We start from the raw sequence: 23,097 nt of genomic DNA, 5'->3' as shown, positions 1-23,097 counted from the left end.
TTTTCCCTCAGGGTCCCCTCCATAGACCTGGATAGTGTTGCTCCCCCTCTACCTCCCAGCTGGGTGCAGAGGAGTGCTCCCCTCTTCTCCCGCTCACCCAGAACCCGCGTCCTCCAGCACTCCCTGGAAACATCAGGTCCCGGGAATTGCCGTCTTGCAGGTCACTCGTGACCCTGGGTGGGTCTCACGGCTTTTCCTTCAGCTGCATCCACTTGCACACCTTCAACGGAGACCTTATGGAGACTCCAGGCCCCATTGCACTCCCCGGACCGTCGTTGAGATGCTGTCCCCGTCCTGCTTGGGCACCCACCCCCTCTCCCACCGCAGAAGCGTGGAAGGGAGGGTGAGAACAAGCCCCAGACTGGCACTCCTCTCCCCACATCTCCACTCCTGCAGGCAAGTGGAGGTGGAGAGTCTGCCTGCTATCTTCTCTGAACACTGGGGTGACGTTATCTGGGTTTAAAACGGCCTCACGGCCAGCTTTTGAGACCAAGAGCCTTTCTGGATCCGAGGAAGCCTTCCCCTCCAGCGCACTCTCCAAACTGCGAGCAGCGTTTCCACCTGGTGGCTGTTCTCACTTCCTCCAGGACAGGCAGAGCTGGGATGGAACCGTGGCCTTGACCTCTGTGGCTGTGACTCTGTTGTCTGCCGTCTCCTCCCTCGCACCCTGCCCTGTCTACCGGCCCGTGTCCAAGGTTTTTGTTTGGCTCCGGTGGAAAATGCACATCAGCCCCGCGCAGAGCGTCCGTCGCAGACAAGCCCCAATAAAAAGCAGGCACGGTTTTAAAGCTTCCCACCATTCCTCCTCAGGGAACGGTATTTTTTTTTTCAACAGTTGTCTGAAACTTGCCCAATTAAAGCCTCCTTGGAGGCAAGGGGCTGCTTCCACGGGGCCGGCATAGCATGTGTTCCATAGAAGAAATTTTTTTTTAAAAGTAGAGAAGACGGGGGCTGAGGCACAAATACTCCTGAATTTGCAAGGGGGCCTCACCCCAGAGTTTAAGGCTTGGTTTCGCAGCTTCATTTTGTAACCTTGGACAAGTACCTTCTCCCTGCATCTCAGCTTCCTTATTGATAAAGCAAAGGCGACGCCTTCCCTCTCTTACACCTTATTCATAACCACAGAGGCAGGGCACCCAGGTGGCTCAGTCAGTTAAGCGTCTGCCTTCGGCTCAGGTCATGATCCCGGGGTCCTGGGATCGAGCCCCACATCGGGCTCCCTGCTCGGCAGGGAGCCTGCTTCTCCCTCTCCCTCTGCCTGCCGCTCCCCCTGCTTGTGCTCTCTTAAATAAATAAATAAAATATTTTGTAAAAATAAATAAATAAGCAGGGAGGCAGAGCAAAGCGGGTACTGGAGGGTGTTAGTCGGAGACGTGACCCTGCACAGGATCTCTGCCTCTCTGACCTATTTCCTCATATAGTGAAGGACGCTCTGTTGTGCTGATTGGTCCCTTCCCACATCTGGCCCCCTCAGGGAGGACAAGGTTCATCTTACTGTCAGATCAGGCAGGAGACACTGGCATAGCGTGATGAGGAAGAGTGGGCATCTTGGTGGCTGGGGTGACCCTCAAGGTCTATCAGATCCCTCCCACAGTGTCCAAACAGAGCTCCTGACTCTAGTCCAGGAAAGAGCAAGAATGATCCTCATCCATCTCTCTCTTCAGGCTCAGATTCATCACCTCAGGACAGCCTTCCCCGTTGCCAACACACATCCATCGACTGCAGATCTTTGGCCACATGGGTAACCCATTAAACCCTTGCCAGCCTTTCACAAGGAAGCCCAGATTCCCCTTGGCAGGTGTCACCTTGGAAAGCCTGGAGCGGTGAGAGAGGGAGACCCAGCAGCGGTTGGAGAACAGCAGGGGGTTAGCAATAATACTGGCAGCCGGCATGGTTCCAGTCCTCCCGACATGCACAGCTAAGTGCTTTCCATGCATTAACTCACTTTAAACCCGGAGGCAACCTATGTGGAACATAGTATTTTTAACCCTATCTATCAGTGCAGAAATTGAGGCACAGAAAAGTAAAGTAACTTGCCCAAGGACACACAGCTCGGCAGGGGTAGAGCCCAGTGCTCAGCCCAGGCAACTGCACTCAAGAGCTCACTATGCGGGCACCTGGGTGGCTCAGATGGTTAAGCGTCTGCCTTCGGCTCAGGTCATGATCTCAGGGTCCTGGGATCGAGTCCCTCATCGGGCTCCCTGCTCCTTGGGAGCCTGCTTCTCCCTCTGCCTCTCTCTCTCTCTCTCTGTCTCTAATGAATAAATAAATAAAATCTTTAAAAAAAAAAAAAAAAGAGCTCACTATGCTTTGCAGCCTCCTCCATAGATGGAAGGAAGCGGGAAGGAGACGCTAAAGGAAGGGTGGGTGCCCTGGTGGGGCCCAAATAAGGACAGAGATACCAAGAGCATACTGGGCCCCTGGAATGATAGGAGGTTCGATGCGGGGCAGAGGGCATCTCTAAAAGTAGTGTAGTCAGTCCATACTGATGATGATGGTGGTGATAACGAGAGCGCCAAATATTTATACAGCTCTCGGCACTCTGTTTCTACGTTCATTCGGGGAATTCTGTCAACAAGTACTGGACACCTGCTGTGTGTTGGGCAAACAATGAACAAAATGAATACTAGCCTTGCCCTCATGGAGCTCAACAAATAAACATGAAAATAAACATATAAGGGCAATCACAATCTTAGCTTTGTTGGTAGGATTATAAAATCCACACCTCAAAGCTTCCTCTCTGAGTGGCTTCAAAGTTAGCCATGAGCATTTGGAAAATTAAGGTCATTTTCAGAAGGGAAGGGATAATGGTCTTGTAAGGGGAAGGGAGAACCAGGGATAATTTTCTCTCTCTTATTCTGCTCATGGATACCCCATACCAACATTTCTTAAAACTTCCTTCTTTGGCTCCTAAACATCCTTCCTCCTTAGCCCTTCTCTTTATCAACTTATTTATGGGAAGACAAAGTCGGTAAGAATGTGCTAGAAGCTGAGGTCTTGCTTGCTCCAATAATTGGCCTAGCGATCTGGCTCAGGCCCTCTGCTTGCAAGGGCTGAAGAAACAGCGGGGAGTAGAGCAGACAAGGTTTGATACACACAGGATGCAGATACCTGCAAGCCAGTGTTGGTTTACCAGTAAAAAATCCTCTTCCCTCCCAAATATTATACATCCGTGAGATGCCCAGCTGGCTATTATCATTCTCTCTGATCCAAAGTATTATCCCTGCTCATTGAAACTTGCTAAGACATTCATTTGCCTTCATGATTTGCAGTCCCTGGAAATACACATCCAGGCCATTCCAAGACGTATTTAAAAATCAGGCACCATCCACACAATGGAATATTATCTGGCAAAAAAAACGAATGAAGTGCTGACACCTCCTACAGCATGCATGAGCCTGGAAAGCACGATGCTCAGTGAAAGAAGCCGGTCGCAAAAGGTCACGTGCTGAATGATTCCATTTATACAACATTTCCAGAATATGCAAATCTATAGAGACAAAAAGTAGAACATTGGCTGCCAGGGGCTGGAGGGAGGGGTGACTGGGGAGTGACTGCGAATGGGCATGGGGTTTCTTTCTGAGCCATGAGAATGTTCTGGAATTAGATGATAGTGATAATATTTGCACAGCTCTGTGAATATCCTACACTGAATTATGTACTATAAAAAGGTGAATTTTATGATATAGAAATTGCACCTCAATAAAGCTGTTATTCAAAAAAAAATTCGGGCGCCTGGGTGGCGCAATCGGTTAAGTGTCTGTCTTCGGCTCAGGTCGTGATCTCAGCCTCCTGGGAGTGAGCCCCGTGGTGGGCTCCCTGCTCAGCTGGGGATCTGCTTCTCCCTCTGCCCCCCACCCTGCCCCGCCCCACCCGCATGTGCACTTGAGCTCTCCCTGTCTGAAGTAAATAAATAAAATTTTTTAAAAAAAGTCATGCACTATCACTGCAGCTATGATGGATCTGCAGCTACCGATCTCACTGTATTAAATGAAAGGTTATGCAAGATTTACAGGATAAAAACCAGGCAGCATGCAATCATCAGAGGCTGAGTATATTTCTGTACAAGAAAATAAGTACATAGAGTCATTGTGTATGTAAGGATTATCAGATCAATCCATTAATCAACTTAATGATAATTTTTAAGTCCTTTCAAAGCAAAATTTTACATTAAATAGTACAGAAACGAAAACTTTAAAAGAAGCGTTCATAACTGCATCAGGTGGTAAGTAGGGTTTTTTCCTAGGAAGTGAATATGCTGGTTCAAATTATCCCCAGAGAATTTCTGGCTGGGATCCAGCTATAGGTAGCATGTACTTGACATACAAACCCAAATCTTCACAATCAGTTGAATTGCTGGTGTATCTCTTCCCATTTACAAAAAAGCAGCCAAGACCAAAGAGGCTAGGAGACTTGCCCCCGGGTCCGCCCGTAGGAAGGGACCCCACCAGTACTTAAACTCGAGTCTGCCCGGCTTCAAAGCCTGCATTTGCTCTTCTTCCTCATGCTGTGGCATCCCATGAATCAGCTTCCCCGACCCAGAGAAAATGGTATCTCCCTTTGCTCCTAGCCCCAAGTAAGCTGTGCTCGTTCTATACAACACCAACAGGTGTACTTTAACCAAAACTTCAGATTTATCTTTAACCTTAAGACATTACAGTGTGAGCATAAACTGAAACAAAGAAATGCAGACACCGAAGTGGTGCGATTATCCTTTAGCTATCTTCTGAAGTCACTAAGAGGAGGACCGATGTCAGGGCTCATCAGACTTGTCACGGGCGCTTTCCCCACGTGGAAAGGGAACTGAACAGCCTGTGAGTAGAAGAAATTGACATGGAAAACGCAGGCGACAGGACATGCCGTGGCGGCGCGTGTCCATGGGATTCAGACGTGAGACACTTCGAGTCATTCAGATGGTCCCAGAGCCACAGTTCCAGGGGAGATGTTTTCTGCACCGTGAGCAGCACCCAGGAGAATCCTCATGGGAGACAGGCTGGCGGCCTGAGCCTGTTCGGTGCCATAAACCTCACGGTGAGAACAAGGAAAGCGTATCTGCGGACAAATATTGCCATCCTATCGCTTTGTTTATTTTTGACTATCCCGTTTCTCAGGGAAACAGGAAATGTAAGAGAAAGGAATGTTTGTATTTTGGTAGGGCAGGTTTAGTTTAATTTTTCTAAATATGCCACCAGTATTTTTCCAAGACGCACTAAATGTGGGAGGAGGTGATGCAGAAGGTTCAGAGGTGGGATTCCAAGGGCAGAGAGCGTTAAGCTGGCTGGTGAAACCACGGACCTCACTCAGCAAACATTTCCTGGGCCCCTCCCTGGGTCTAAGGCGGTTTCGAGAATGAAGAAGGCAGGCGGGATCTCTATCTTGGGCACCTGGGTGGGTGGAGGGCCCGGTGACTGAGGTTAGGATACTGGAGGAGGAGAGAGCATTTTGGAGGGTTGATTCGTGAGGTTGCTTGGAAATGTTAAGTTGGAGGTGCCTGTGAGACTATCTCGGGGCTGGGTTTGGGAGGCAGGTTTATAATTCAGGAGAGGCCCCAAGGGTTCAATGATAAGCAACAACAGACACAGATCCACAGCTCCTCATAGGCTTACCATCCAGTAGGGAGTTAGACATTTGTCCAGCAATCACACAGATAAATTAAAAATGGCAAAAGTGCTAGGAAGGAGACAGAGGTGAGCAGGCCATGACCTAAGCAGAGAGGTGAGAACCAGCTTTTTGAGGAAGCAACATTAGAGCTGAGATCTGAAGCATAGCTGGGAGGAGCAGGGACAGGGTTCCAGGCAATGAGAACAGTGTGTGCAAAGGCCCTGTGGATGGAGGGAGCAAAGTGAGTATCAGGGCCAGAAAGAAATCCAGTAAAGCTGGGACAGAGGCTGTTGGGGGAATGTGGGTGAGATGGGGGTGGGAAAAGAGGCAGGGACCAGGTCCCCCAGAGCCCTGTAAGCTGTTGTCTCAACCTGTTCTCGGTCATCGAGGTGGGAATTTATGGGTTTGTCACAGCAGTATAGAATTGGAAAGGACTGTCAAAGGTCATCTTATCCATTCTCCTCCCTCCAGACAGGAGTGTCTTTGTGTGCAGTGCTTACATTCCAAGGAGATTCTGTTAGATACTGCATAACGAGGTTAAGGATTATCAAGCTGCTGTCGGGATATTTTTGTTCTCTCTTCTGAATGAGTCTTTTTTAAATGCCCAAAACAAACCCCGTTTCTGGGCTGCCCCATTTCTGTCAAAGGCTTCATCATGCTCCCTGCTCACAACCCGGGCCTCAGGCTTCCTTCCCCTCTTATCTCCCCTTCCTGTATCTAAGGACTGAATGAGTCCTGATGAACAGCCTTTAACGTCCCCCCTACCCAAGTCCCCAAGATCCCAGATGTGAAGGGAATGGGAAGTCGTGTGGATTGCTGCCCTACTACATGCCGGCTCAGACATCTAACTCAGCGTAAGCCTCTTCATTGGCAGTGAGCATTTAGTGATTCACATCTATTATAATGTTGCTTCTTCAAGGATCTTCCTGTTTGGCAGATGAGGAAACTGAGTCACAGAGTGGTCAGTGACTTGCCCAAGGGCTCATAACCACAAGTTTTGGTACTAGATGTGAACTCTGGTGGGGGGGTGGGGGTGGGGGTGTCCCTCTGGCTCCACAGCTCATGCTATTCCTGCCGTGCCCTGAACTGTTTGGTTCTTACAGTAGCCGGCCTTGTCCTAATGAGTCTGCTGGCCTCCACCCACCTACCCAAGCCAATCAAATGAGTGGACCCCGTTTCTGGGCACAAGGGAAGCACTTGATGGTGCATAGAATGATTATCCAGAAGCAGCACCCTGTGGAAGCAGGGCAGTGGGCTCTGGCTAAATCCTAGGTCCCCCACTTTCTTACTGAGTGATCCTAGGCAAGAAACTTCACTTCTGTTGGCCTTCGTTTCCTTGTTTGTAAAATGCGGGTCAAAATCGGAGCTATCTCATAGAAGTGGCAAGAGATTTAAATGAGGTGATATATGTAAAGTGCTTAGCACCATGCCGCTACACTGTAAGTGCTCCAGAAATGGGAGCTGTTGTTACCACAGCCTCCAGAAGTCTTCCTAAACCTGGTTTGTATACGTCTACTCTCTGCACACAAACCCACAATGGCTGCCCAGTGCGCGCAGAATGCATCCCCAACTCCTACCTCTAGTGCAAGCGTCCGCCACGCTTACCGCTCCCCATATTCCCACCCTAGTTCCCACTGCTTCCCTAGCAAGCGTCTGCTCAAACCAACTTTATCAACAGCTTGTCCCCAAATTCTTCCTGATTCTGCTGTTAGCACGTGATCTCTCTCCCTGCCATGGGAGGCTTTCTCTAACACCCATCCGACAATATACATCTACTATATCCAGTCCTTGTGTGGAGCCTGGAGATACAACGGTAAACAAACCATAAGAGACTCTTAACTCTAAGAAACAAACTGAGGGTCGCTGGAGGGGAGGTAAGTGGGGCGTGGGGTAACTGGGTGATGGGCATTAAGGAGGGCACGGGATGTGATGAGCACAGAGTGTTATATGTAACTGATGAATCACAAAATCCTACCTCTGAAACTAATAATAAATAAACAAAACAAATAAGCTAATCACCTTGTTTTGTGAGAGCGCCTACAGGGGAGTGGAAAGATGGACACAAAGGAAATGAACATAGAATTACAGCTGGTGCCTAGCACTATGAAGGGAAAGTTCAGAGCGTGATAGAGAAGACAATAGGAAGCACCTACTTAGACCTGTGGCCAGGGGAGCACTCTCTGGGGACAGAGCATTTCAACAGAGACGCCAAGTATGGGAAGGGTTTGGCCTTGTCTCAATCTTATATGTGCCCTACACAGCACAAAACACCGTGCGAGCCACATGGTTCTCACGAAACTAGTGCCCACTGAATTGATTTGAATTAATATTATATTATTGATCATTAGGCAGAGTCAGAGAACGAGATCAGCATGTGCAAAGGCCCTGTGGCTGTAAGGGAGTGTGGCCCATTCAGTAAAGAACTGGAAGTCCTGTGGGTTGGTGCATAACTGGTAGGCAGAGGTTGGGGTGGGTAGGAGGAAGACACGCATGACGAAACAGAAGAAGTAAGCAAGAGCTAGATCAGGCGGAGGCTCACAGGCATGGAACGGAGGCCCAGCTCCTCACCGAAATCTTCCCAGACTTCTTTAGTCCTCAATTTCTTTCCTCCTGCAGACTCTTCCCAGCCTTGTTTTCTCCATACTTAGCCAGGACCAGACACTGAAGACATTTAAAGCTCCAGAGACTCATGAATGCAGAGGGAATTGCCTCCTTCTGGGGGAAGCTGCAGTGGGCCCCTCCGCACCTAGCTCTCCAACTCCATGGCTTGGAGAGGAGATTGCTACAGCACTGATCCGGGCTCAGGCTACTCTGGCCCCAACCCCCCCTCCCCCCCAAGAGACCAGCCAGCAATAGCCCTGGGCCATTTTGGCTTATTTTGGCTTCTTGGGAGACTTTTGAATAGGGCCCTTATCAGGGTGGGGATCTCTGGCTTTAAAAATTGATCTGCCCCTTCTAACCGGATGTCAGGCCTCTCACGCTATTGGGCAGTGCTGAACTCTGGGGCCCCTGGGGCATGTGAGCAGAGACAAGGAGCCTGCCAGAGGCTGGTGGGCCTCCCATCCCCAAGGGGACTAAATAAAGCTATTGTTGGGAAGAGAAGAGAGAAAATAGCCGACAAGATATTTTTTGTCCTCCGTGACCTATCTGTGTTAGGGGAGGGGCTGGCCTGTTGCAAACGAGTGGAAATGAGAATGGCCTCTGGAACGCATTTGAACAGCTCGGGAAGGGAAAGAGCCTGAAAGGGGAGAGAAGCTCCACCATTCCTTACCTGTCTGACCTTGGGCAAATGGCTTGCCTGTGATCTCTTATCCGTCTCACGGGGAGGGGATGATGCGGCCGTCTGTAGAGTGCCTGGTACCATTCCTGGCTGTTACGAGACACTCCATAAACGCAGTTGTCATTGGCCTGGGGGATTGTCTGGTGGGTGGCACCCACTTTCATTCCCTGAGCTCTTAGAAACCACTTGAGAAACCTACCAGAATGTCTCTAAATTCTGCCACCTCTCCCCTTGAAAAGTTCTTGGCCTGGCCTCTAGGAATTAAGATGCTTGTTTGTAAGGACACCTGTACAGAGATATTTGGTGGTCTTGCTTGTAGCAGCAGAGAAAGAGAGACAGAGAGACAACGTTACACAAATGTCTATTAATAGGGAACCAGCTGAAGAATTATGGCACCTGTGTCTTGTGGAATACTGTGAAGCTTTAAAACCGTTGGGTGAGGGGTGTACCTACTAACGTGGGAGAGGAGGTGTGCGTGGCATGATAGTCGATGAGAAGAGCCATTTTAGAAAAAACAAACATCAACCTCAACCATATATGTGTATACGTGTTTGCAAAGATTGAGCATGAAAAGCAATGGGCAGGAGTACACATTAGACACACCAGGCAGGTGAGACCAGTTACCTGGGCTGGGGAGTCGGGGAGGGATATAAGAAAAATAAAGAAGACCGTGGCAAAATAGGAGGGGAAAACTTAGGGTATAATGTTAAATGAGAAGATAGATATAAAGTTCTACCTCTAAGATTATTGCAGAATATCCCATTTTTTAATTGGATGTATAAATGGGGATTATAAAGTAATATGGACCAATACAAACACTGATTTGATTAGATGATGAGGTGGTGGAGAGTCCTCGTCTTGAATTTCTATGGTCATTTGAAGACTATTATTTCAATTTTTTTTAAAGCATCACTTTAAAAACAGAGAGAAAAGAAAAACTCTTGGGAGTGCCCCCACTTTCTCCACCATCCCCAGCCCAGCCCAGGCCCAACCAGTGGCACTTGGCATTGGTTGCAATCACTTCCAGATTGGTCTGTGGCCTGTCATTGTCTGTGGATACAATTCATCCTGCCTACCCTGGGCAGGTCACTCTCCCTTTCCAGATCTGAACTAATTCCCCACTGCCCATCCAAGCGACCCAGACTCTTGCCTTCAGCTTTGAAAGCCCCCAACAACCTGGCCCCAGATTGCCTTTCTTCTCTCCAACACCAGCCTAGAGTCTTCCCAGCCAGTTCTAGAAAGAATGCTGTTCTAAGGACACCTGGGTGGCTCAGTTGGCAACGCTTCCTACTTTTGGTATCAGCTCAGGTCCTGATCTCACGGTTGTGAGTTCAGGCCCTGCGTTGGGCTCCACGCTGTGTATGAAGCCTACTAAAAAAAAAAAAAAAAGAACGCTGTTCTCAACCAAAGAAATGGTAAAGAAAATTTTCCCTTAGTATCTGGAAAATGCATTGCTTTAAACAATGTTTCAAAACACTTTCTTTGAAATTCTCATCCTATAGGGGCGCCTGGATGGCTCAGTTGGTTAAGCGACTGCCTTCAGCTCAGGTCATGATCCTGGAGTCCCGGGATCGAGTCCCGCATCGGGCTCCCTGCTCGGCGGGGAGTCTGCTTCTCCCTCTGACCCTCCTCCCTCTCATGCTCTCTGTCTCTCATTCTCTCTCTCTCAAATAAATAAATAAAATCTAAAAAAAAAAAAAGAAATTCTCATCCTATAAATTCTCAAATTTTTCTACATTGACTTTCTGTGTCCTATAAATCTAGATACAATGTGTCATTCCACTATTTCTTACAAGGAGTGTATTCCTCCAAGTTTAGTTACAAGTGTTGGAAAAGGGCATTCAGTTCAAATATATAATTCTATTCGGCAGTCGTGTCCACAATGACTTTATGGCAGATAAACTCATGTTAAGTATCATAAAATAAATCCTCCCTTCCAGTGGGTCTTTGTTACTTAGAGCTCATGAAAAATCTAGACATAGGCCATGGGAAGACCAAAGTATTCTGCACTGTTCACCCCTTGAGGTATGGTGACCCATCCACAATCTACTCATCCTTCAGAATCCTTGTCAGAGCCTTCCTTTCTTATGGAGACTTGCTCATGACTCCACCCACCCCACCCCCCAGACTTGCTTCCATGCCACCTTGTTCAGCTCTTACACTGCGCAGCCCACCTCTCTAAAACAAGAAATCTTGGCTCCATCTTCTGTGTCCTGCACAGCATAAAACACAGTGTGTAAAACACTCACTCACTCAGTGAATTCATTTGATTTGATATTATTTTATGGATCAGGTTATGATTAGAAGAAAGAATTTATGGTACCCTAGATATGCAAGTGGTCCCCAGGGAAGTGTGCCTTGGTAGAGAGAGTGCTTGATGGAGAGTCAAAACTCATGGCTTTGACTTATTTTTTTTTAAAGATTTTATTTATTTATTTATTTATTTTAGAGATGGGGGGAGGAGCAGAGGGAGAGAGAATCTCAAGCAGACTCCCCGCCAAGCACGGAGGCTGACGCGGGGCTCTATCTCACGACCGTGAGATCATGACCTGAGCCGAAATCAAGAGTCAGATGCTTAACTGACTGAGTCACCCAAGTGCCCCCAAAACTCATGGCCTTGGGCGCCTGGGTGGCTCAGTTGGTTAAGTGACTGCCTTCGGCTCAGGTCATGATCCTGGAGTCCCGGGATCGAGTACCGCATCGGACTCCCTGCTTGGCAGGGAGCCTGCTTCTGCCTCTGACCCTCCCCCCTCTCATGTGCTCTCTCTCTCTCATTCTCTCTGTCTCAAATAAATAAATAAAATCTTTAAAAAAAAAAAAAAAACTCATGGCCTTGACTTCTCGTTCTGCTATTGTGGGGCATGAAAACAATCACTTTTTACTCTTTGGGCTTCAGTTTCTAGGAGGACACACACAGGTATTATCCTATTGCTGCTATAACAACCTAAGCTGTCAAAAAGAACACCTCTGTATTATCTCACAGATCTGTAGATCAGAAGTCCAGGCTGGCCTGTCAAAGTGCTCTGCTTAGGGTCTCATAAAGCTGAAATCAAAGTGCCAGCACGCTGCATTTTCTTCAGGAGCTCAAGATTCGCTTCCAAACTCATTCCTGTTAGGGCAGATTTCAGTTCTTTGCAGCGAGGTACGCCTAGAGTCCCCGTTTCCTTGTCAGCTATCAGCCAGGGGCCACCTTTGGCTCCGGGAGGCTACCCACATTCCTTCTCAAGTAATCACCCCCATCTCAAAGCAGGAATAGTGTGCTGAGTCTCTCTCCTGCTTCGACTCTCTCTGCTTCTCCCTTCTGCCACCAGGCTGAGAATGGTTCTCTGTTCTTAGGGGCTCATGTGATTTGATTAGATCCTCCCAAATATCTCCATATTTTGGGGTCCCTTGTGCTATATAACATGAAACTATCCTTGTATGACAGTCTCATCACATTCGCAGCCCCCAGAGATTAGAGTGGGACGCCTTGGGGAGCATTCCTAGAAATTCTACCTACCGCCACATGGCAATATGGGGGTTAGGCAAGATGATTGCTAAGTTCCTTCAGATTTCCTTTGTTGGACTTCATTTCACCCCCTACCATACTATCACATACTGCCAAGCAGCAGCCTCTGCTCTCCTTCCTCCTTCATCCAGCCTGCCTTTACCTCTGTCCTCACTCCCACAAAACCGGCATTAGCTCCTTCCTCCTCTCAGTCCTACTTTACACTTTGAGTTTGAATCTCCCCTGGGTGCTAAGCAGTGTGACATTCCTTATTTCATTTCTTCTTCCGCCAGCCATCCAATGAGTTAGGCAATATCATTCCCATTTTGCAGATCCAAGAACTAAGTTTTGAAGAGGTTAAATATCCAGCCCCAGATTAGAGGGTAAGTTTAACTCCAACATCCACATTCTTTCCAGTACCTGTCAGTGTGTGGGGAGATAATGAGGCCAGGAGACGGGGAAGGGAAGACAGAGCACACGCATTCCCCCTCAACCACCCCCCCCACACACACTCCAGCTTAAAATGAGATGGAGATAAAGCCCCAGTAGTGACCTGGGCAGTTCTCGGACTGCTGGAGGTGCCCAGGGTCTGTGAGTGGATGGCCAGGTGTTATGACTCTGCTGGGGAACAAAAGCCATTTGGTGAAAATGTACCCATTCATTCCACTTCACATCCCTTGGGTTGGCAAAATTTAAGTCTTTCAGCCTCAGGTGTCCGGAGCTCTTTCCCTGCCTGTGAGAGCGTAAGTCGGTACAACCACTTTGGAGAGCAAATTTGGCAATATCTGGCAAAACTGAGAAGAGCGTTGCCCGGCCACAGCAATTCCACTCCTGTGCACATGCCCCTGTGCACCTGCAGGGGAAATGAGTTCAAGATCTTCACTAGTATCATTTATCATTGGAAAAAATAGAAATCACCTAAATGTGCATCAGCAGGAAGTGGACAAATGGTAATGTGTTCATATAATTGAATACTATACAGCTGTAAAAATGAATCCAAGCTGTATAGAGGAGCCCGCATGAATCTCACAAATGTAATGTGCTAAAAAAGATCGTCAAGAATAGATTCTTTTGATACCACTTACATAAAGTTTAAAAATGTGGAGTGCATATTGTTTGAGAATCATATGTAATAGTTAAAATATGAATAAATGCAAGGCAATAATAAACACAGAATTCATATCATGATGATTACCTCTGGGTGGGAGGGAAGGGAGTGTGGTAAGAAAGTGTATCAGGGGGGGCGCCTGGGTGGCTCAGTCGTTAAGCTTCTGCCTTCAGCTCAGTTCATGATCCCAGGGTCCTAGAATCGAGCCCCGCATCAGGCTCCTCGCTCTGCAGGAGGCCTGTTTGTCCCTCTCCCACTCCCCCTGCTTGTGTTCCCTCTCTTGCTGTGTCTCTCTCTGTCAAATGAATAAATAAAATCTTTAAAAAAAAAAAGAAAGTGTATCAGGGACTTCGTCTATGGGGGTAGTGGTTATTTCTTAAGTGGGGTGCTGTCTATGATAATGCTCTTTAGGTATTTTTTTATATGTGAAATATTTTGTAATAACTATTAAATGGACAAGTAATCACCACCAGGAGGATGCTTACCACAGAACAGTAAGTGGAAAGAGCAGGAAACAAAAGTGGATATTCAGTGTACTCCCAATGTAGAAAAAATAAAAAGAAAAAATTGTAGATTTAAAAAAAAAGACCAGCAGATAATACACCAAAACTGTTAAAAATCTGAGAGTGATCTTTATTGTCTTCTGTATAATAACAACATAGCACTTTATTACATTTTCCAAACTTTTTATATAGTGAGTACATATTACTTTTGAAATAAAATATTGCCCCTTTTTTTAAAAGATGCATTTGTTCTCTCTAAGCACCAAGATGTGATAAATTTTAGCCTGGGGGGGCCTGGGTGGCTCAGTAAGTTGAGCATCTGACTCTTGGTTTTGGCTCTGGTCATGATCTCGTGGGTCATGGGATCGAGCCCCATGTCAGGCTCTGCACTCAGCCCAGCATCTGCTCAAAGATTCTCTCCCTCTGCCCCTCCCTCCACTTGTGCGCTCGTGCTCGCTCTCCCTGTCTCTCTCAGATAAATAAATCTTTAAAAAAAAAAATTTAGCTTGAATAAGGGGGACATTTTTTTATTCCGCATTTACTGCAGGAAGCCCTGAGCTAGATCTTAGGGAAAACCTTTTCAGGCTTAGGGTCTGACAGGCCCACATTCACGTCCCAATTCCACCCCTTCCCAGCACCTGCCTTGAGTCTCAGTGTTCCTATCTGTGAAATGGTGATGACAAACCTTCCCTGCTTGTCTCATGGAGCCACTGAGTGGGTAAACAATGAGATGAGGCCCATCGAATGGCACCGTGACCCACTGCAGAGCCTTCCAAAGCACCTACAGCAGCGCCTCCGTGTCAGACTAGACTCTGGGCACCAAGAGAGAAGAGCTGGGTTCTTCCTCTTAAAAGGCAGCCAGAGGATCAGGACAGACAGCACTGTCAGGAGACAATCCAGGACCGAGTGACGAGGACCAGGACAGCACAGAGAGTAGGACATGGCCAGGCTGATCCAAGTAGGGGGACTAGGATGTCACTACTAAATAACTAGAAGGGATAACCTTTATCCTCAAGCACCTCCAAAAAGACTTGCAGACACCAAGCAAACACATCTCAAACAACATATGAACAGAATGAGGGAGGAAATGCATAGCCTAGGCTTGGACCTGGTGCCCGCACTTCCTAGCTGAGTGACCATGTGCATACTGCACCTAATCTTTTGAGTGCCCTCTCCTCTTCCATCATAAGGAGAGGCATGCATGCCTCCTAGGTCTTGCTAAGAGGAATGGTTGAATGAAGCACAGACTCCATCATCAGACACTTTCTCTGGGTCAGGCAGTGTTCTGGGAGCTGAGGATGCTACAGGGAACCAGAGGGACAAGTAGTGTGGCTATCGAAGGGAGATGATACCGGGCAGTCTCTCAAAACAGTGCCCAACACGGTGCACCCGATGCGTGTTTGTGTCCGTGGTGGCATGACCACTATTTTTAAGAAACCTCATAGGGTGGCCTGGAGAGGGCTTGGGGGAGGGGTTAACGTAAGGCAGAACCATAATGGGAATCACGAAGCTGCCATTCATTGGGTACTCAGAACGTAAAGACTTCACATATAATAATTTGTTTGATCCTCACAGCAACCCTATGGGATGGATACTCATCACCCCCATGTTACAGATGAGCAAACTGAGCCACAGATCCATGTAGAACTTGCCTGAGGTTGCACAAGTGGGGAAGCCAAGATCCGAAACCAGTCGCTTTGCTCCTCCCTGCCGTCTCTCGGTGGGTGCCCCAGGCAGGCTGCTTTTAAGAGCTCAGGGCTTCTTTTGGAAGCCCAGATTGCTGGCATTTTGGGTGTTCAAGCTGCAGCAGGATGACCATCTGTCAAAGCGTTCTTGTGGGGATTCCGGGTAATATCAGATGACTGAATATTTCTACAGAAAAGACGGTGCCCAGAGTCTCTCGGTGGCACTGCTCTGGGATGCTAACGAGTGATTTCCTCTTGTCTCTTACAGCTCACAGCGCCACACTTCCCCATGGTTGTCAAGCTGGGACACGCCCACGCTGGAATGGGAAAGGTATGAGAAGCAGCTCTTATACTGGCCTTCATACCCACGCAGCCTCCCCAGACTACCTGTTCCCCTCTCCCTCTGTCCCCCTCCAGCCCCATCTTGGCTCAGGATGCACCCTGTCCTCCCCCCACCCCTCCTCTGAGCTCCCATAGCATGGAGCGTCTCTCCAGCTCAGTCTATACCCAATGAACCCTGCCAGGAGTTGCTAGTTAATTGTTTCCTATGATTGTGGATTCGGAGCAATGAATGTAAAGCATTTTATAGATGCTGATTCTTTTGTTCCCATCCTCATTTCCACGGCTGCTCTCTAAGCTCCTGTCTTACCCATCTCCCCACCACGTGCAGGGCCAGGACCTAGAAGGAGGCGAATACATATGGCTCCGTGGAGACGCCCCTGGAGTCAGTTAGCTTCTGCAAGAGTAAATCATATATTTTTCACAGGCACAGCTGACATATTTGTCATAATTGGTCAGATCTTTCAGTCGCAAGTGTAGAAACGCAACTCAAATCAGGAAGCAAAAGAGAATCCATTGGTTTGAGCCACCAGGAAGTCTGGGAGAGTTCTTGAAAGGTCTGGGCAGAGCTGGATCCAGGAGCCCAAGCAAAGCCATCAGACCTAGTCTCCTGTATTTCTTGACCCTGTTTATCTCTGCCTGGTGTTTTCTTCAGATAGTCAAGATGGCTGTGGGTGGCCTACCCTGGTCCCCAAGCTCGCTGCCGCAGAGGAAGAAAGACCGTGTCTCTTTCCAGCATCTCTGTGTAAATCCCATGGAGGCCTTGCTTGGGTTCCTGGGCCCACCTCCTAACCAGCACATGTGGAGATGGATGCAGCCCCAGTTGAACTGTGTGGATCAGGGTACCCACAGGAAAGGGAGATTTACTCCTAAATAAGAGCGATGGGAATGTGGGAAAGCGTGGGGGCCACCACAGGCCACCTCTCAAGTCTCTGGCTCAAATAAATAGAAACCTTGATCTGAGTAGGCCCAGCCCAGCCCAGCCATAAATAATCCTGCACCTGGCGCCTTTATTCTTCCCCACCCTATTATGCCTTCTGTGTCATCTCTTCCCACCTAAACTCCATCCCCTTCAGGCAGCAAAGGGTGGAAAGGGCCAGACGGGTCAGGGCACGACCCACAGCTCTGACATTCGTGTGAACTTGAACAAGTTGCCATCTGACCTCTCTTGGCCTTTTCTGTCGAGTGGTGATGATTCTAACAACTGTCTTTAAAAGAAGTCCTCCCTCCCTCCCTTCCGTCTTCCTGAAAGGGCACACCGTGAGGGCAGGGGTCTTGCCTATTTGTCCACTGCCATATCCCTGGCCCAGTGGGGGCCCAGTGGCCCCTCAGCTTGTTGGGCAAGCAGATGGATGAGTGAGTCCCTCTTTAGACACGTCCCTGTGTCTGTGCCCCACTGCCCCTCCTCCTGAGCACCCCTGCACCTCTGCACCTGGGCTCCGGCCCCTCCACTCCACTGAGGGGTTGCTTTAGTCCTCAGCGACCCTCTGCTGCTGAGTCAACGGGCACTTTTCCATCCGTATGGGAGCTCCCCTCCCTGTATCTCTTAAAGCTGCTGGCCATCCCTTCTGCCTGAAACTCCTTCTCCAGTGGCCTTTGACTCATGCTCCCCTCCTGGCTCTCCTCTGTCTCCACCACTCCTTCACAGTCTCCTTCGTGTTGTTTTCTTGCTGCCCCGTCTTTAACGTGTCTGTGCCAACAGCACACACAACCTGAGCACTCATCTGCCCTCTCAGCTCCCACGGCCACCTGCACACCACCAACAGCCCCTGGGTCACATTTCCCATCCAGAGCCTCAGCTCTTATATCCAGTTCCCTCCTCTACATGCCCCCCTTGTCTCCCATGGAAACCTCAGACTCTAACCGTCCCAGACAGCCTGCTCCCCCTCCTCGCCCTCCTCCTCCGCTTCCTGTGGCTGGCTCTGCAGCAGGAACCACCAGTCCCTCCATTGTCTCAAAACAGAAATCTGGGTGTCCTGGGAGCCCTGGGAGTCCTCTCCTTCCTCCACGTGCAATAGGTCCTCAAGTCTTGTCACTTGCCTTTGTTAATGTTGCTCAAACCAGTCCCTTTCTTGCCGCCCACTGCCACCATCTTGGACAACTCTAGTAAAACTAAAGAGTTCCCAAGAATTAAATTCTGTTTCTCAAGCTTCAAATTATCCCCGACAGGGAATACTTAAAGAGACTGATGCAATGCTCGGGGGAGGGGGTGGTCTGAAACTCAGGCTCAAAAGGGACGCCCAAAGCATGGACAGGAGGACACATATCCAAGGATAAAAAGTGTCACTGGCCAGAATAAACTAGGGTTTGCAGAAATGCTGACATCAAGGGAAAAGGGGTCTTCTCCTTCAGTTTGGGATGAGAAAACTATCTGGAATGGCCTGGACATGCCGACTGAGGAGATGATGTCATATTCATGTCTGAGAGGGATAAAAACAAAATTGGTACCTTCTATGGTACTTCTACTTCTCTCAAGAAGGAAGATCGTCTTCCTGAGAACAGCAAAGGGAACCTTCCTAGGAGAAAACTGGTGAAGAGGTTGCCAATGGACTCAGTGTTGGTGGAAATCCACCTAGGTCCCTGCTGACCCATCGTCAATTATATTTCTCTCCTTTGTTCGTATATATTGATTAGTGCCTACTTGGTGCTGAGAATCAGAAGATAAATAGGACGCAGTTTCTGCTGTCAAGGACTTGGGGAGACAGGCACGTAAATAGGTATAATGTGTGTTGGGGGTCTGATAGGGTGTGCAGTAAGTACAGGGATTGAAGGAAAGAGCTTAATTATAGCTAGAGGATAGAAGGGTGGAAAGAAGCTCTGCATCTGAGGAACTGTACATGGTGTGCTGTGCCTGGAGGTAGAAGGAGTTCTAGCAAACAAGAAAGACCCAAAGACAAGAAAGATGGGCTGATACTGTCTTTTTTTTTTTTTTAAGATTTTATTTATTTATTTGACACAGAGAGAGAGAGATCACAAGTAGGCAGACAGGCAGGCAGGCAGAGGGAGAGGGAGAAGCAGGCTCCCCGCTGAGCAGGGAGCCCAATGCGGGGCTTGATCCCAGGACCCTGGGATCATGACCTGAGCCAAAGGCAGATGCTTAACAACTGAGCCACCCAGGCGCCCCTGATACTGTCTTAACAAAGAATAGAGTCTGTCACAAGGCACAGAAGTCAAAATATATTGAGATGCTATGCAGTGTGGGTGGGGGCATTAAGGTAGGAGGTAATCATGGGGAGCACCATGGGTTCTTTAGAAATCAGTCAGTCTAGACCAACGGTTCTTATGGAGGGAGGGGAATTCTGCCTCCATGGGGCAATTTTGGTTGTCACAACTGGGAGGTGGGGCTGGTACTACTGACATCTGGCATCTACTGAGTGGAGACCAGGGATGCTGCTGGGAACAGCCCATGATGCCTAAGACAACCCCACAACAAAGAATTATATAGCCCAAAATGTCAATAGTGTCTAGGTTGAGAAACCCAGGACAAAACTAATTTCATTTCCTTTGTTGAAAGTTTTACCAGACCAGAAACCAGAGGAAGCAATGGTTATTACACAGTTCAACATGCTTCAAAGTCTGTTCCAAAGAATTATAATTATTCAGATGCTAAAGCCTATGTTGGTCAAATAGGTTTGGAAAATCCTTTAAAGTAAGTTTTTATTTTATTTTTTAATATATTTTTTATTTAAATTCAATTAATTAACATATAGTGTTTTATTAGTTTCAGAGGTAGAGTTCAGTGATTCATCAGTCTTATATAATACCCAGTGCCCGTTACATCACATGGCCTCCTTAATGTCCATCAGCCAGTTACCCCATCCACCCACCACCCTCCCCTCCAGCAACCCTCAGTTTGTTTCCTATGATTAAGAATCTCTTATGGTTTGTCTCCCTCTCTGATTTCATCTTGTTTTATTTTTCCCTCCCTTCCCCTATGATCCTCTGTTCTGTTTCTTAAATTCCACATAGGAGTGAGATCATATGATAATTGTCTTTCTCTGATTGGCTTATTTCGCTTAGCATAATACCCTCTGGTTCCATCCACATCATTGAAATGGCAAGATTTCATTTTTTTCCTGATGGCTGAGTAGTATTCCATTGTATATATATACCACATCTTCTTTATCCATTCATCTGTTGATGGACATGTGGGCTCTTTCCATAGTTTGGCTATTGTGGACATTGCTGCTATAAACATTGGGGTGCAGGTACCCCTTCAGATCACTACATTTGTATCTTTGGGGTAAATACCTTGTAGTGCAGTTGCTGGGTCATAGGGTAGCTCTATTTTCAACTTTTTGAGGAACCTCCATACTGTTTTCCAGAGTGGCTGCACCAGCTTGCATTCCTACCAACTGGAACTTAAGAGTCATAAATTTGCTTAGGATACACTATTGGGGTAAAAGAACATGAAAGATGTGCTGAATTCCACAGACTTACCTAACTGCAGAAACCTTTGGCCATTTTTTTATTGTGTCCTTTTATTAATTTGTAAGAACTCTTTCCATATTAAGCACATTAAACCCTTGTCATACTTTGCAACTTTTTTTCTCCAGTTGACAGTTACATGTCCATTTTCTTACTCAGTTTTTAAGCATTTTTAAAGGTGTTTTGTTTTTTTTTTTATGGAGTCAAATGTTTCCATCTTTGGGAGGCAGTGTGTTATAGTGGCTACAGGTGTTGATTTGAATCTAGCAAGTAAGTTATATAGCCTCCCCCACCTCAGTTTCTTCAAATGTACAATGCAGGTAATCATAGTAGCAACCTCATAAGTTGGTTATGAGGATTAGAAGACGTGATGCAGGTCAAGCACACAGCTCTGTGCCTGGAACATGGTGGGCATTCAATAAATATTAGCTGTCATGAGTATTAAGAATGTTCAGGGGTGCCCAGCTGGCTCAGACGATGGAGCGCACCACTCTTGATCTCAGGGTCTTGAGTTCGATTTCCACAATGGGTGTAGAAATTACTTTAAATAAATAAATAATTAATTAATTACTTTTTAAAAAAGAATGTTCGGACATGCTCTGGGGTCCTAAAATCCAAAATTGAAGTCAATAAAGGAGATATGACTAAACAGCATCATCTGTCAGAGACTCTATTCCATTTGGCTGTAATTTCAGTATGAGTCAGATGAGTAAGGAGTTGCCAAAGCCTCTAATCCATAAATATGCAAAAAATAGATGAAAATGGGCTCACCCTCATTAGTCATTAGGGAAATGCAAATTAAAACCTCAATGAGATGCCACTGTGTAACCACCAAAAGTTCTAAAATTAAAAAGATGAGTAGTGCTAAGCATTGGCAAGGACATGGAAGAATTGGAACACACACACACAACTACTGAAAGTGCGAATCATTAAAACTGCTTTGGAAGACAGGTTGATGTTATCCACTGAGAAGTTACACAGAAGTTCTGTTAGGTATAGCCAGCCTAAATGCATGTGTGTGCTCACCAGTGTTTATAGCAGTTTGTTCATCATTGCCAAAACCCGGGCACAGCCCACGTACCCATTAATGATAGATTAGATAAATAAATTACAGTGTACTCAGACAAGTGGTTGCTTCCAGCGATGAGAATGAATGAACTACAACTATATGTAACAATGTCACACACTTATTTCATTGAGTGAAATAAGTCACATACAAAAGAATGCCTAGTTGAATGGTTCCATTTATATAAAACTCAGAACCCAGGGAAACTAAACCATAACGTGAAATGGGATACGTATTTAGATGATAAAATGTTTAAGGAAAACAAGAACATTATTACCATAAAACAGTAGAGGTTGCCTTTGTGGAGGATGCAGGAGTGATCATGGGGAGGAGGCAGAAGTGAGCAAAGTTCTAGTTCTTGACTTGGGTGGTGCTGATGTGGATGTTTGCTTTGTGATAGCTTGTTGGACTGTTGTTTTTGGACTATGCAATTCTCTGTATGTGTTATATTTCAAAGTAAAACAAGGCTTAAAAAATGTAATCCAGGACATGTTCATGGAGATCTGATATCCAGAATACAGTGAGAGTCCTGCAGTCTGTGGCCAGAAGATTGTTCTGGGTTCTGGGCTGTACATCCATTCTGGGTGTTTGAGAAAGCCATTGACAAATGAGTGTGTCCCGGGGAAGATTGGCTGTAATTTCAGTATGAGTCAGATGAGTAAGGAGTTGCCAAAGCCGGCAACTGAGCAGTGAAGGGAAGATGCATCTGCTAGAGACAGCATCACCAGCCTCTGCAGAAACATGGAGAATTGTCATGAGTAGATGGATGGGACCAATTTGAAATAATATCTAGCAAATCTGGGACCAAAGTTAGGAGGAAATGAACAAATCTCAATGGCGAAAATTTCTAACAATCTGAGGGGAACATTAACGGAATAGACAGTCCTTTAGGGAAGAGGTTCTCATCAATACAGAGTTGGACCAAAGATGAATACTTACTGGAAAGTTTCAAGAGAATTTAGGCATTGCATGAGCTCTTTAGCCTGAGACGTTTGAAACCACTGAAATTGGGACAAATCTGTGTATATGTTTTTGGGGGGGGGGTGTGTGTTTATGTGCAGATATGGTATGAACTTTCTGGGTGGGAAGGAGTCCATAGCTTCTTTCAGCTTCTCACAGGGGTCTGTGACCCTTCCAAAGGTTAAAGACACCCTGGAGACACTCCTCTATATCTTCCAATGATGAGAATCTGTGGTTATTTTCAATAGTACGAGCAGTCCATTGAAAGGAATGGCACAGGATCATGTTACTATCAGAGGATTAGAAGTCAAGTTCAAGGCCAACTGCCAGTATAACGAGGGGCGGGTAATGTTTATAGTATCTGGAATTGAGGTTTTGGAGTTTGGATCTAGATTGACCATTTCCTGGCTGTGTGTCCTTGGGGATGTTGTTTAATATTTCTGTGCCCCAATTTCCTCATCTCCAATATGGGGACAATATCGCCCTCCTGGGGTTGCAATCCAGATAGAATAAATCACTCAAGGCTTGGTAGGGTGCCTGATAAACACTCAGTGAATGGGAACTTTAAAAACCCACTACAAATATAAACTGTTATTCTTATTACTTAACCGCTTGTCTCAGCAACATCCCCAGGAGAGGC

At 47.0% G+C, this 23,097-nt stretch overlaps 1 protein-coding gene across 2 annotated transcripts in view; it reads left to right on the top strand.

Moving 5' to 3' along the window:
- SYN3 (synapsin III) overlaps window positions 1-23,097 on the top strand; it is a 445,565-nt gene that overhangs the window by 358,635 nt on the left and 63,833 nt on the right. For both annotated transcript variants that reach the window (XM_081822362.1, XM_081822363.1), the window contains exon 7: window positions 15,933-15,995. In XM_081822362.1, the coding sequence (XP_081678488.1) occupies window positions 15,933-15,995 (63 nt within the window). The remainder of the gene's footprint in view (window positions 1-15,932; window positions 15,996-23,097) is intronic.

The sequence above is a fragment of the Leptonychotes weddellii genome, chromosome 5, assembly GCF_054177405.1.
Source record: "Leptonychotes weddellii isolate Sample4059 chromosome 5, ASM5417740v2, whole genome shotgun sequence".
In the NCBI taxonomy this organism is placed as follows: Eukaryota; Metazoa; Chordata; class Mammalia; order Carnivora; family Phocidae; genus Leptonychotes; species Leptonychotes weddellii.
This window is presented reverse-complemented; position numbering and strand designations above follow the sequence as displayed.